At 46.7% G+C, this 11541-nt stretch overlaps 1 protein-coding gene across 2 annotated transcripts; it reads left to right on the top strand.

The window, feature by feature from the left end:
* The first annotated feature begins 645 nt into the window (after positions 1-645).
* Positions 646-10616, top strand: LOC120062278 (elongator complex protein 1-like). Of its 2 annotated transcripts, XM_039012114.1 has the most exons (34): positions 646-735; positions 907-1076; positions 1198-1350; positions 1459-1540; positions 1651-1731; positions 1832-1917; positions 2011-2110; positions 2227-2317; positions 2457-2580; positions 2689-2782; positions 3008-3238; positions 3502-3666; positions 3848-3932; positions 4026-4190; positions 4271-4377; positions 4561-4661; positions 4806-4859; positions 5048-5284; positions 5413-5565; positions 5672-5751; positions 5867-6004; positions 7563-7648; positions 7738-7886; positions 8081-8204; positions 8304-8401; positions 8469-8670; positions 8781-8905; positions 8997-9057; positions 9179-9292; positions 9446-9557; positions 9680-9807; positions 10029-10180; positions 10270-10342; positions 10476-10616. In XM_039012114.1, exons 2-34 carry the CDS (start codon positions 927-929, stop codon positions 10541-10543), a joined length of 3969 nt encoding a protein of 1322 aa, XP_038868042.1. In that variant the 5' UTR covers positions 646-735; positions 907-926; the 3' UTR covers positions 10544-10616. The 2 variants fall into 2 exon arrangements, with proteins under 2 accessions (XP_038868042.1, XP_038868043.1); XM_039012115.1 differs by lacking the exon at positions 4806-4859.
* Positions 10617-11541: the final 925 nt, after the last annotated feature.

Below are 11541 nucleotides of genomic sequence, written 5' to 3'. Positions count from 1 at the left end.
TGTATTATAACTCATACTGTGGTACTCTACTATACGTTTATCAGTGTAGTTAAGATTAGGTTTAAAATCTAATTTTAATAAGAAGATAAATTGTAGAAATAAGCGGGGTTTCTTTTCTCAAAGTTGCCGGGATGTCACTTGTCCTACTTATATCAGTACAATTGTAACAACCTAATCATTACGGAACTTAAATAGTGCAAGAGGCGTCACTGCAGTACCTGGTTCGAATCCAGGCTGCATCCCATCCGGCCGTGATTGGGAGTCCCATAGAGCGGCGCACAATTGACCCTGCGTCGTCCGGGTTTGGCCGTCATTGTAAATAAGAATTTGTTCTTAACTGACTTGCCTACTTAAATAAAGGTTAAATAAATAAATAACATACAAAATTAAGCCATTAGAATTTTGTTAAACAAATTCGACACTCAATGAACTTCATACAAAAACTCCTCGCTCTGTGAGAGAAAAAACGCCACTTGCTGGAAAAACAGATTTTGAACCCAGTTATCCCTCTCGAAGCACCTTCCTCTGGAATAGCTGGCTTGGACCTAGTCAGTCGTCAAAGTCATGCAATTATCCTCCGTACAGGAAGAGGGAGACATTGAAATAGGGCTCTTCGTATTTCAGCATTTTACGTCAGGGTTGTAAGGTAAATAATTTGACAGCGCAGCAGCATGTGTGTTGTGTTGTTGATGCAGTAACGTTAGCTTCTGTAAATGTTATTGGAGCTACGCAAAGGTAGGTTACTTAGCTTTGTGTCACATCATGTAACTTATTCGTTTTAACTTTAACATTGAATCCCATGGCTTGTCTCTGCACGCACAGCTAGTTAGTTAGCTACCTTTCCATATTGGCTAGCTTGCTAGCTACAGATGCTAATCAACGCTCATTGCCGCAATCTGTGTATAGGTAAATAGGATTTGTGTGTGATGCGCAACTTGAGGTTGCTGAAGAGCCTTCGTTGCTTGAAGCTGCAAGTCCCGGGCACGCCGCAATGTTTCACTGTTCGGACGGACACAGGCACCGTGCTCATCGCTTCAGAATACTCCGTCACAGAGTTGGACACACGAGCTGGCCAGGTACTTTACGCATAGAAGTGTTCTCCAATCCTAGTCCTGGAGAGCCACATGGTGCAGGTTTTTGTTCCAGCCCATCACTAACACACTGTATTCAACTATTCCTATTACCCATCATGTTCAGGTGGTGAATGAGGTGTCGTTGACAGTTGAGCGCTATCTTCCAGAGGATGGGGGTGGGACAGTTGTTGGTATCCAAGACTTACCAGACCAGGAGTCTGTGTGTGTGGCTACAGCCACTGGGGATGTCATTCTTTACAATCTGAACACTAACCAGGTATCAAGATTTGAAGTAGTAAACCTGTTTATTGAAATGACATAAGATTGCACTCATAACAGGTCTGTTCTGCCTCTGTTTTCACGTGTGTGTGGGTGTCCATCTCAGCTGGAGTGTGTGGGTAGTGTGGACAGTGGTCTGTCAGCCATGAGCTGGAGCCCGGACCAGGAGCTGGTCACTCTCACCACTGGTCAGTATACCAACCACCTCTAGATGATGGTCATTTATTGAATAGGCTATTGTTCACGGGGTCTATCACGAGCCATCAGAAGTAATGCTCTCTTTCTTGATACCTTTCAGGTCAGGACACCATTATCATGATGACCAAAAACTTTGAACCCATCACGGAGGTTGGGATCCATCAGGATGACTTTGGAGCGGGTAAGTGATCAAATCACATTAAGATGGGACCATAATGTAAAATCTCTGTATGTACACGACGCATATGCTTGACTGACACACTTTTTAAAATGTGTTTTAGGGAAGTTTATCACAGTGGGCTGGGGGAAGAAAGAGACCCAGTTCCATGGTTCAGAGGGCAAGCACGCTGCCCAGAGGAAGATTATAGTAAGGAGTATTATTCAACTTTCACCCTAAAAAGAGCAGTTGAACACTATTTGATGAAGGTCTCTGTTCCTCCCCTCTCTCTCTCTGTGACAGGAGGTGCAGCCGGCCATGTCGTGGGACGACCGCAGGCCGAGGGTGACTTGGAGAGGAGACGGGCAGCTCTTCGCTGTGAGCGCAGTTTGCCCCCTGACTGGTGAGAATCAATGTTTTTCACAAACTCTGAGGAGTGAAGTGAAACCATTTCTGTAAAACGATAAATACTGTAGAATGTGTTGGTATCACATGCATTGCATATGTGTGGTGTTTCAGGCGCCAGGAAGGTCAGAGTGTGGAACAGAGAGTGTGTCTTACAGTCGACAAGTGAAACCGTCAACGGTCTGGAGCAGTCACTGTGCTGGAAGTAAGATTTCTGTGGAGAATCCTTCAACATCTTTGAGCACCTTGTTGTATTATATTTTAGGGTTTATGGTACTCAAATACAACGAATATCACAACATGGTTTGCGTGTGAGCTACATTGAAACCAATGCCTTGTTTCAGACCGTCAGGTAGTTTGATAGCGGCCACACAGCGTCATCCTAACAAGCACAGTGTGGTGTTTATGGAGAAGAACGGCCTCCTGCACGGCGACTTCACCCTGCCCTTTGGCAAAGAACAGGTCAAGGTAGGTGACGGTCACACAAATACTATACACACTGATCTAAGATCAGTTTAGAATTTTCTTAATGGTTAGGATTTGGGGAGGGATCCTAGATCTGTGTGACTGTTGCAGGTGAAGGAGCTGCTATGGAACAGTGACTCGACTGTGTTGGCTGTGTGGCTGGAGGACATGACACCGGGAGAGGGGGGTCAAGTCAACACATACAGTAAGATACTCTACCCATTACTCCCAATATTATTTCTTACATTTATAATATTGGTTAATCAAATTGTCTTTCAGTCAATTTGTTGCCTTTTTACCAAGTAGATGTTCTAATGTGTTAAACTGATCTGGAGGGACGTTCAGCATACATTGTAGTATCAAGGATGAAGCCAACCGCGGCATAGCTTTTTTGGACCCCTGCCTCACTCCCTCTCCGTCCCTCCTCCAGTTCAGCTGTGGACAGTAGGTAACTACCACTGGTACCTGAAGCAGAACCTGTACTTCGGCAGCGACCCCCAGAGGGCACCAGCCTACGTGAGCTGGGATCCTGAGAGGCCCCTGCGGCTGCACCTGGTGACCCGAGGCTGGGTCAGCCTGAACTACGACTGGGGCTGGAGCACCGACCGCAGCCACGGGGAGGACGGGCATGACAATGCCAACGTGGCCGTGATCGACGGAGGTGAGTCAGTCAGACACGGACATTGTTTGTAGTAATCTTTGACAGAGCACTGATATTTAAGTGAGTGGATAGATGAAGATATGGTTTCCAATCGCATTGCTTTCACAAATCGTACTGTGTCAGATCAGTGATTTCCTCAAGGACAGGAAGGAAAGAAATGTGCATTTTTAAAAAATAATTCAAAAAGGGCCAATGAATTAGAGCAGGGGAGATATGGAGCATCGAAAACGCATCGAGTTTGTCTGAATGCCTCTGTTTTGTAGACAAGGTCCTCGTATCAACGTTTCGTCAGTGTGTGGTGCCCCCGCCCATGTGTGCCTACGACCTTCAGCTTCCCGCCCCCGTCAACCTGGTGACCTTCCAGCGCCAGAGGACCAATGAGCTGGCAGCGCTCACAGCCGACGGACACATCTCTGTCTACGGCCAAGGTGGGTCATCTGAAGTTTCCTCTTATTTCTCAGCCATTACTCTTCTCTCTCGTCGCCCCTAATCTCTTGATACATGTATCTCCATGGCCGCTTTTTCCTCTACATCTCCTTTCCCACTCATACTGTGCTGTTAATTCATTAAGACGGGTACTGGGTACATAAAGTCTGGTTATGTGTTCAGGTACTGCGGAACTGAGTGAGCCTGCAGCCGGATTGGGAGGATTCCGATCTGTCACACACGCCCCTCAGCTAAAGGCAACCTACAGGTACAATGGGGACAGTCATTCATCCAAAGCTTTTTCTATTCTGACCCTCACACTAACGTTGTATTGCGCCCAAACATTGTGGCTGTGTTGCAGGGTTGCGGTGGATCAGGAGGAGCCCCTGGCTCTGCGTCTGCTGCTGTGGCTGAGGGAGGATGTGTTCCTGGGGGTGGGGGCCTGTACAGACGGGCCGTCCCAGTCCAAGATGCTCATCCTGGGACCCTCAGAGGCCCAGGGACCCCAGCCAACCCTGGAGATCAGGTAAGGAGGAATTATAGTTGACGACAACAACGCAACATATGTGCTGTCAAATGTCCCCCTAACTGTTTCTATATCCCCAGGTCACATGTGGAGGTTGAAGGTCACGTGATCAGCATGTGTCACAGCTCCAAGACGGGCACGGTGGCGCTGCAGCTGGAGGACGGCCAGATCAGGAAGTTCCTCTGGGGTCAGTAACGACTACTTCCTGTGTTATGAGAATATTGCTTGTAGACTTGCTTGCATAGTTCGATCATGAGATGTCTTTTATGTCTCCAGCTGGAACAGCACTGTATGTTAAAAAAAAAATATATATATATATAATAATTATAATAAAAAGTATTATAATTTGATCTGTGTATGGTGTCCCCAGACTCCCTGAAGCCTAGTGTGGTGGAGTGGCAGGACTCAACAGGCTGCAGAATCAACTTCCCAGATCCCTGTGTGCAGACGGCCCTGTTTACCATAGAAGAGGTAAAGAAACAATCTAACTGAATACTGTTCTCACAGAAAATGGCAATATTACTATAATTTGGTGATTTGATCATTTTGATTGTGCCAAAAGTACCTACCTCCTGGTCTCTAATCAAGGGGATCTTTGGGGGGTAATCTCAACAGGAGCATCTGTTAGGCCTTACGGACCGATCTCACCTGTTTGTTGGTGAGACAGAGGTATGTCTATTGTTTTGCCTTGGGGATTCAGCACAAAGGCAGAGTCACCATTGTGATTGATGCAAACACACCTCTTACTTGAATGAATTAGCTGCAGTGACTGTGGCACTCATGTCATTCATTAAAAACATTTGACTTTATTAACCAACCTGATGGTGCCATTGCCTCCCTCTGTTCATCATCCACAGGTGGCCTCCAACGTTTCCTCCTTCGTGGTCTACGACGACTTCCTGCTGCTCACCACACACTCGCACACTTGCCGCTGCTTCCGACTCACCACGCTCACTGTCAAAGGGCTGCAGGTGGCCTTGGCTGCCGACGGAGGTCAGAATCAGAATGACCAGAATGACGAGACTCTCCGCAGGGTAGAGAGGGGCTCCAGAATCGTCACTGTGGTCCCCCAGGACACCAGGCTCATCCTACAGGTCTGAACTGTTCCGTCTGTCATAAAACAAATAAAAAACCCAGGTTACATCATCGCTATTACCCATATTGCTTAGCGCTACGCCTCTGGTCGTGTTGATTTTTGAGCACGTTGGATGTGTGTCTGCAGATGCCTCGCGGTAACTTGGAGACCATCCGCCATCGAGCACTGGTTTTGGCTCAGCTCCGAAAGTGGCTGGACAGTCATAAGTTCCGAGAGGCCTTTGAGTGCATGAGGAAGCTGCGGATCAACCTCAACCTGATCTACGACCACAACCCCAAGGTGGGTAAACGCACAACCAGGTCGCTTCTTCTTTTTCAACTAACCTGTCTGTGACCTTCTGGTGTAGAATGGCACATGCAACAAGACTGTGGTTGCTTTCGGGCAGGTGTTTTTAGAGAGCGTGGAGACTTTCCTGAGACAGCTGGACTCTATCAATCACATCAACCTGTTCCTCACAGAGCTCAAGTAAGAACATTCAGCCTTTTGTTTTTTCTACAACAATGACAAACGATGCCCATTTGTAATGTATTTTAGGAAATTGTCATTCGTTTCAGTATGTACTTATTTTGTCCTTTTTCAGGGAGGAAGATACCACTACAACAATGTACCCTTGTCCAGTGAACACTACAGGACAGTCAGCCCCTGTGGCTTGTGGGAAAAAGGTGGATATTGTGTGTGATGCGTTGCGCTGCACCATGGAATCTATGGACCAGCACAAGTGAGTGTGCTCTTGATACGGGTTATCCTTATCCTTTTTGTCATTGGAAACAAATAACATTTGTTTTGTATTGCACTATTTACAGAGCATTTGAACTAAACTCAGCAAAAAAAGAAACGTCCCTTTTTCAGGACCCTGTCTTTCAAAGATAATTCGTAAAAATCCAAATAACTTCACAGATCTTTATTGTAAAGGGTTTAAACACTGTTTCCCATGCTTGTTCAATGAACCATAAACAATTAATGAACATGCACCTGTGGAACGGTTGTTAAAGACACTAACAGCTTACAGACGGTAGGCCATTAAGGTCACAGTTAGGGAAAACCTAGGACACTAAAGAGGCCTTTCTACTGACTCTGAAAAACACCAAAAGAAAGATGCCCAGGGTCCCTGCTCATCTGCATGAATGTGCCTTAGGCATGCTGCAAGGAGGCATGAGGACTGCAGATGTGGCCAGGGCAATAAATTGCAATGTCCGTACTGTGAGACGCCTAAGACGGCGCTACAGGGAGACAGGACGGACAGCTGATCGTCCTTGCAGTGGCAGAACACGTGTAACAACACCTGCACAGGATCGGTACATCCGAACATCACACCTGCGGGACAGGTACAGGATGGCAACAACAACTGCCCGAGTTACACCAGGAACATACAATCCCTCCATCAGTGCTCAGACTGTCTGCAATAGGCTGAGAGAGGCTGAACTGAGGGCTTGTATATCTGTTGTAAGGCAGGTCCTCACCAGACATCACTGGAAACAACGTCGCCTATGGGCACAAACCCACCGTTGCTGGACCAGACAGGACTGGCAATAAGTGCTCTTCACTGAAGAGTCATTGGAGCAGGATCGATTTGGAGGTAGAGGGTCCGTCATGGTCTGGGGCGGTGTGTCACAGCATCATCGGACTGAGCTTGTTGTCATTGCAGCCAATCTCAACGCTGTGCGTTACAGGGAAGACATCCTCCTCCCTCGTGTGGTACCCTTCCTGCAGGCTCATCCTGTTATGACCCTCCAGTATGACAATGCCATACTGCTCGTTCTGTGTGTGATTTTCTGCAAGACAGGAATGTCAGTGTTCTGCCATGGCCAGCGAAGAGCCCGGATCTCAATCCCATTGAGCACGTCTGAGACCTGTTGGATTGGAGGGTGAGGGCTAGAGCCATCCCCCCCAGAAATGACCAGGAACTTGCAGGTGCCTTGGTGGAAGAGTGGGGTAACATCTCACAGCAAGAACTGGCCAATCTGGTGCAGTCCATGAGGAGATGCACTGAAGTACTTAATGCAGCTGGTGGCCACACCAGATACTGACTGTTACTTTTGATTTTGACCCCCCCCCCTTTGTTCAGGGACACATGTCTGTGGAACTTGTTCAATGTATGTCTGTTGTTGAATCTTATGTTCATACAAATATTTACACATGTTAAGTTTGCTGAAAATAAACGCAGTTGACAGTGAGAGGACGTTTCTTTTTTTTGCCGAGTTTAGTATTGCACTTAAATCATGTTTCTTTTACAAGATTCTTGATAGAGAGAATAATATTGTCATTATCATCCTCAGGTACTGTCTGTCTATTTTGACGTCACATGTGAAGAAGACTGTTCCTGAGCTGGAGGTTGCCCTGCAGAAAGTCCACGAGCTTCGAGGTAAAACGGACGTGAGCAGATCAGCAAGACGAACAAGGAATTGTTATCAAGATATCTGAAATCTGTGTTTGTAACGTGTGTATTTGTAGTGAACCCACCCAGTGCTGCCAACGCAGTGAGTGCGGAGGAGGCTCTGAAGTACCTGCTGTTCTTGGTCAATGTCAACGAGCTGTATGAACACTCTCTGGGCACCTACGACTTTGACTTAGTCCTCATGGTGGCCGAGAAGTCCCAAAAGGTGAGTGACAGTCGAATAGTACTTCACTGTACAGAACAGTACCTAATACAGTTACCGTGACGAAGCCATTGCTGCAGAAACTTTGGTGGATGACTGGACGTTCACTGCAAATAGAGAAACGACTGTGCTACTTACATACATTTTTATGGGTATTAAAGCGATTTGATTCTCCTTTGCCTTCCCAAACATTCAAGGACCCCAAAGAGTACCTTCCCTTCCTGAACATGCTGAAGACTCTAGAGCCCAACTACCAGCGCTACACCATCGACAAACACCTCAAGAGATACAGGAAGGCCTTGCATCACCTCAGCAAGTGTGGTGAGTGTGTCCTGCCATGGTCAGCTCAGCATGTCATCAAGCGGACAATTCATCATTTTGAAATGAATGACCTAAACTGGGTGTTGTGTTTTGTGCCAGGTGAGGAGCACTTCACCGAGGCCCTGAATCTGGTGAAGGACCAGAGGCTGTATAGTGAAGCCCTGGGGCTCTACCCAACAGACAGCCCTCAGTACAAGGTAATGCACATTTTAATAAATAAGTAGCTGCACTGTCTCTGACCTCTAACCCCTAACCTCTGTCCAGGCGCTGAGCTGTGCCTACGCCGAGTACCTGGTGGAGCAGCAGCAGGCGGAGCAGGCAGGGTTGTTGCTGTGGCGCTGCGGCGAGGCGACCCGCGCCCTCCAGGCCTTTGTGGGCAGTGCCAGCTGGAGGAACGCCCTCTGTGTGGCAGAGCAGATCCCCCTGCCATCCGACCAGCTGGCACTGCTGGCCAGGGACCTGGCAGGTACAGTGGCTACTCTGCGCCTCACAGCTCCACCATCAAGTCTTTAAAGTTGCTGTGATATTCAATATGTGCTGCTCATTTGGTTTCATATTTCCCCCTTATCATTTCAGAGAAACTGATAGAGCTCAGAAGATATACGGAGGCGGCCATATTGTTGGAGCGGTATGCCAAGGACTGTGAGGAGGCCATCTCAGCTCTGATCACAGGTGCAGTCTGGGAAGAAGCACTTCGATTGGTGAGTTAACAAGATGGCCCCCATCGTTCAACACGCTCTTCAAAAATGTCCCAAACCAAGACAAAATGACATTCTATTTTGTCTGTTCTAGGTGTATTTGTACAACAGACAAGACATCATTGAAACGAACCTCAAACCAGCTCTCTTGGAAGGTAAACCCCCATTTTGCATGACAAAGTGCTAATGATGTTTCAATGTTCAATATATTCGTTATATAGGTCATCTTCATGGCACCAAATGTATATGCATTGTTTTTATCAACACTGTCTTTAGCATGTAGTTCTCAGACCTCTTACCTGGAAGCTCAGAAGGCGATGTTCACTCGTCACAAAACCCGTCTGTCCGTGGTACGGGAGCTTAAGGAAAAAGCCAGGCTGGAGTTACTGGGTAAACCATTAATTGTTGTGTTACTTACGCAAGTATACAGTTTATAGTAGTTTTTAAGGCTCTGACAATTTGGCTTGTCCATGTTACATTGACCTGCCTCCCTCGCTCTGTTTCTCCCTTTCTCTTGTTCTGTCTCTCCATCTCTCCTTCTAGATGAGGATGTCCCAGACTGTCCGGAGGCAGAGCTCTACTCAGAGGCCAGTAGTGTGATGACAGGCAGCCATGCCGGCTCCAAGTACTCGCATAGTAACTCCCGCATCTCCTCGTGAGTCAGCACTTTACACGTCTGTATAAATGACATGAAATACCTAGTGGGGCTAGATGTGGGTTTGGGAGTAAGGTGTCAGCAGTCTCACTATGAGATAGGAACTGACCTCTGTCTCTCAGGAGGTCGTCTAAGAACCGCCGGAAGGCCGAGCGCAAGAAGCTGAGTCTGAAGGAAGGGACCCCCCTAGAGGACATGGCCCTGCTGCATGCCCTGGCAGAGATCATCCACTCTGTGGACAAGATGAGAGGTGGGAGATGCACACCCTTCCCCCTTTATTTCTCTCTCTCTTTCATCTCGTTGGCCTACTCTCACACATAATGATTTTCTCTGAAATCCTCAATGGAATTAGTTACCTGGTTGGAGTAGTTTTTAATCGTCTCATTTCATGTTTGTTATAGTGCTACTTAAACGGTAGAGTGGTGTGGGCAGCTCCTGTGTGATTTACATTGTTTTGTTCCACCCCTGCAGAAGAGGTGCACAGCCTGCTGAAGGCCCTGGTGCTGTTCCAGTTTGACGGACAGGCGGGGAGGTTGCAACATGCATATGGGGAGGCTCTCCAAATGATAGAGGTGGCCCTTCCCGAGGTGTGGCAGGAGGGTCTTCAGCAGACCCAGGCACCGGTGAGAGACACACACAGACACACACACACACACACACACAGAGACTTGTTCTTAGAGTTCATTTAACCTGTTTCCATTTTGTTCTTCAGATCACAGGTCCTAACTCCACAGCCAACAGCATCATGGCTTCATTTCAACAGCCAAGAACCTCAGCAACCCAAGGTGCGTTTTAGTAGTATTCCTATTTATTGCTATTGAAAACATAGTATTTACTTATTTGTTTAGCAATACTAGGTGCTAAAATGTTCTTATTCCCTTTAGTTTTATTAATAAAATATGCTCTTCCTCTTTGCAGATTCAGAGACCCCACCACCCCCAAAAATGAGAAACGGTGTCAAGTGGAAGCTGAGTATTCTGAAGTAGCTTTTTGTCAAAATGGTTTTATTATTTTGAACTGTAAAGCAATAATAATCTTATCATAAACGTATCCTATTAATAAAGACTGGATCTCTTGTCATTCTTGTATGACTAAGGTATTATGAACAGAGCTCTGTCTTGTTAAATGGTACAATTTATAGCATTATTTTCTGAAAAAACTTCGAAAAATAGCAGAGGGCCCTTTTCCTCTGTCTTTCCTCCGAATCCAAAGTGACTGGAACGAGGACAGGGAGGATGGAACCTCCAAGCCACAATGTTTTGACGCTCCTGGGATGCCACAACCGTAGTCCCACTGCATGATGCCATTTGGTGGAAGACCACTGAACATTGTGCCTTTGCATATTAGGATGTTTTGCAGTATGTCTCTTCAGTTTGATGTAACATTTATTGATACAGTTCATGACCATAATACGAAGTCCTGGGTCATGGGATCCAATCATATTTGGCTGGAATAGCACCTCTGGACAAAGAACACTCCTTACCCAATGAGAGAGAATTCCCATCTGGAAGCTTGTATTGCACCTTCTCACTTTCTCTTTTAATTCAGTGTCTATATCAGGCTACATACAGTAACACCATTTTGCCTTGATTAAATCCATTATGTCACACACACTTTTTCCAGACTCCTGCAAGTAGAGGTCAAGGCTTCATCCTGCGTATTCTGCACGACGTGTAACTTGGCATGCAGCAGGGACTGGTAAGGGCGTCCGTGCCCTCACTCCAAAACCAGTCCACTGGCCCTACCATAGGAATACGTGGATACAACTGACTGGTGCCGAAGCTCTCGAACATGATTTCAGCTAGCTCTTTTCTGGTGGTCGGACTATGGCGGGTCATGTAAAAGCGCGTCGTGCCCTTCGCTTGGGATACAACACATCGTTTTGAACGCAGTCTCTCTTTGGCATCCCATTCTGTTACTATGCCAGTATCCAATACTTTCTCTCCTACATAATAAAAGTAACAATTATTCAATTTGTTAAAGG

This window comes from Salvelinus namaycush, chromosome 17, assembly GCF_016432855.1.
Source record: "Salvelinus namaycush isolate Seneca chromosome 17, SaNama_1.0, whole genome shotgun sequence".
Lineage (NCBI taxonomy): Eukaryota > Metazoa > Chordata > Actinopteri > Salmoniformes > Salmonidae > Salvelinus > Salvelinus namaycush.
Note: the sequence above shows the minus strand (reverse complement) of the source record. Positions and strands in the feature narration are given on the sequence as shown.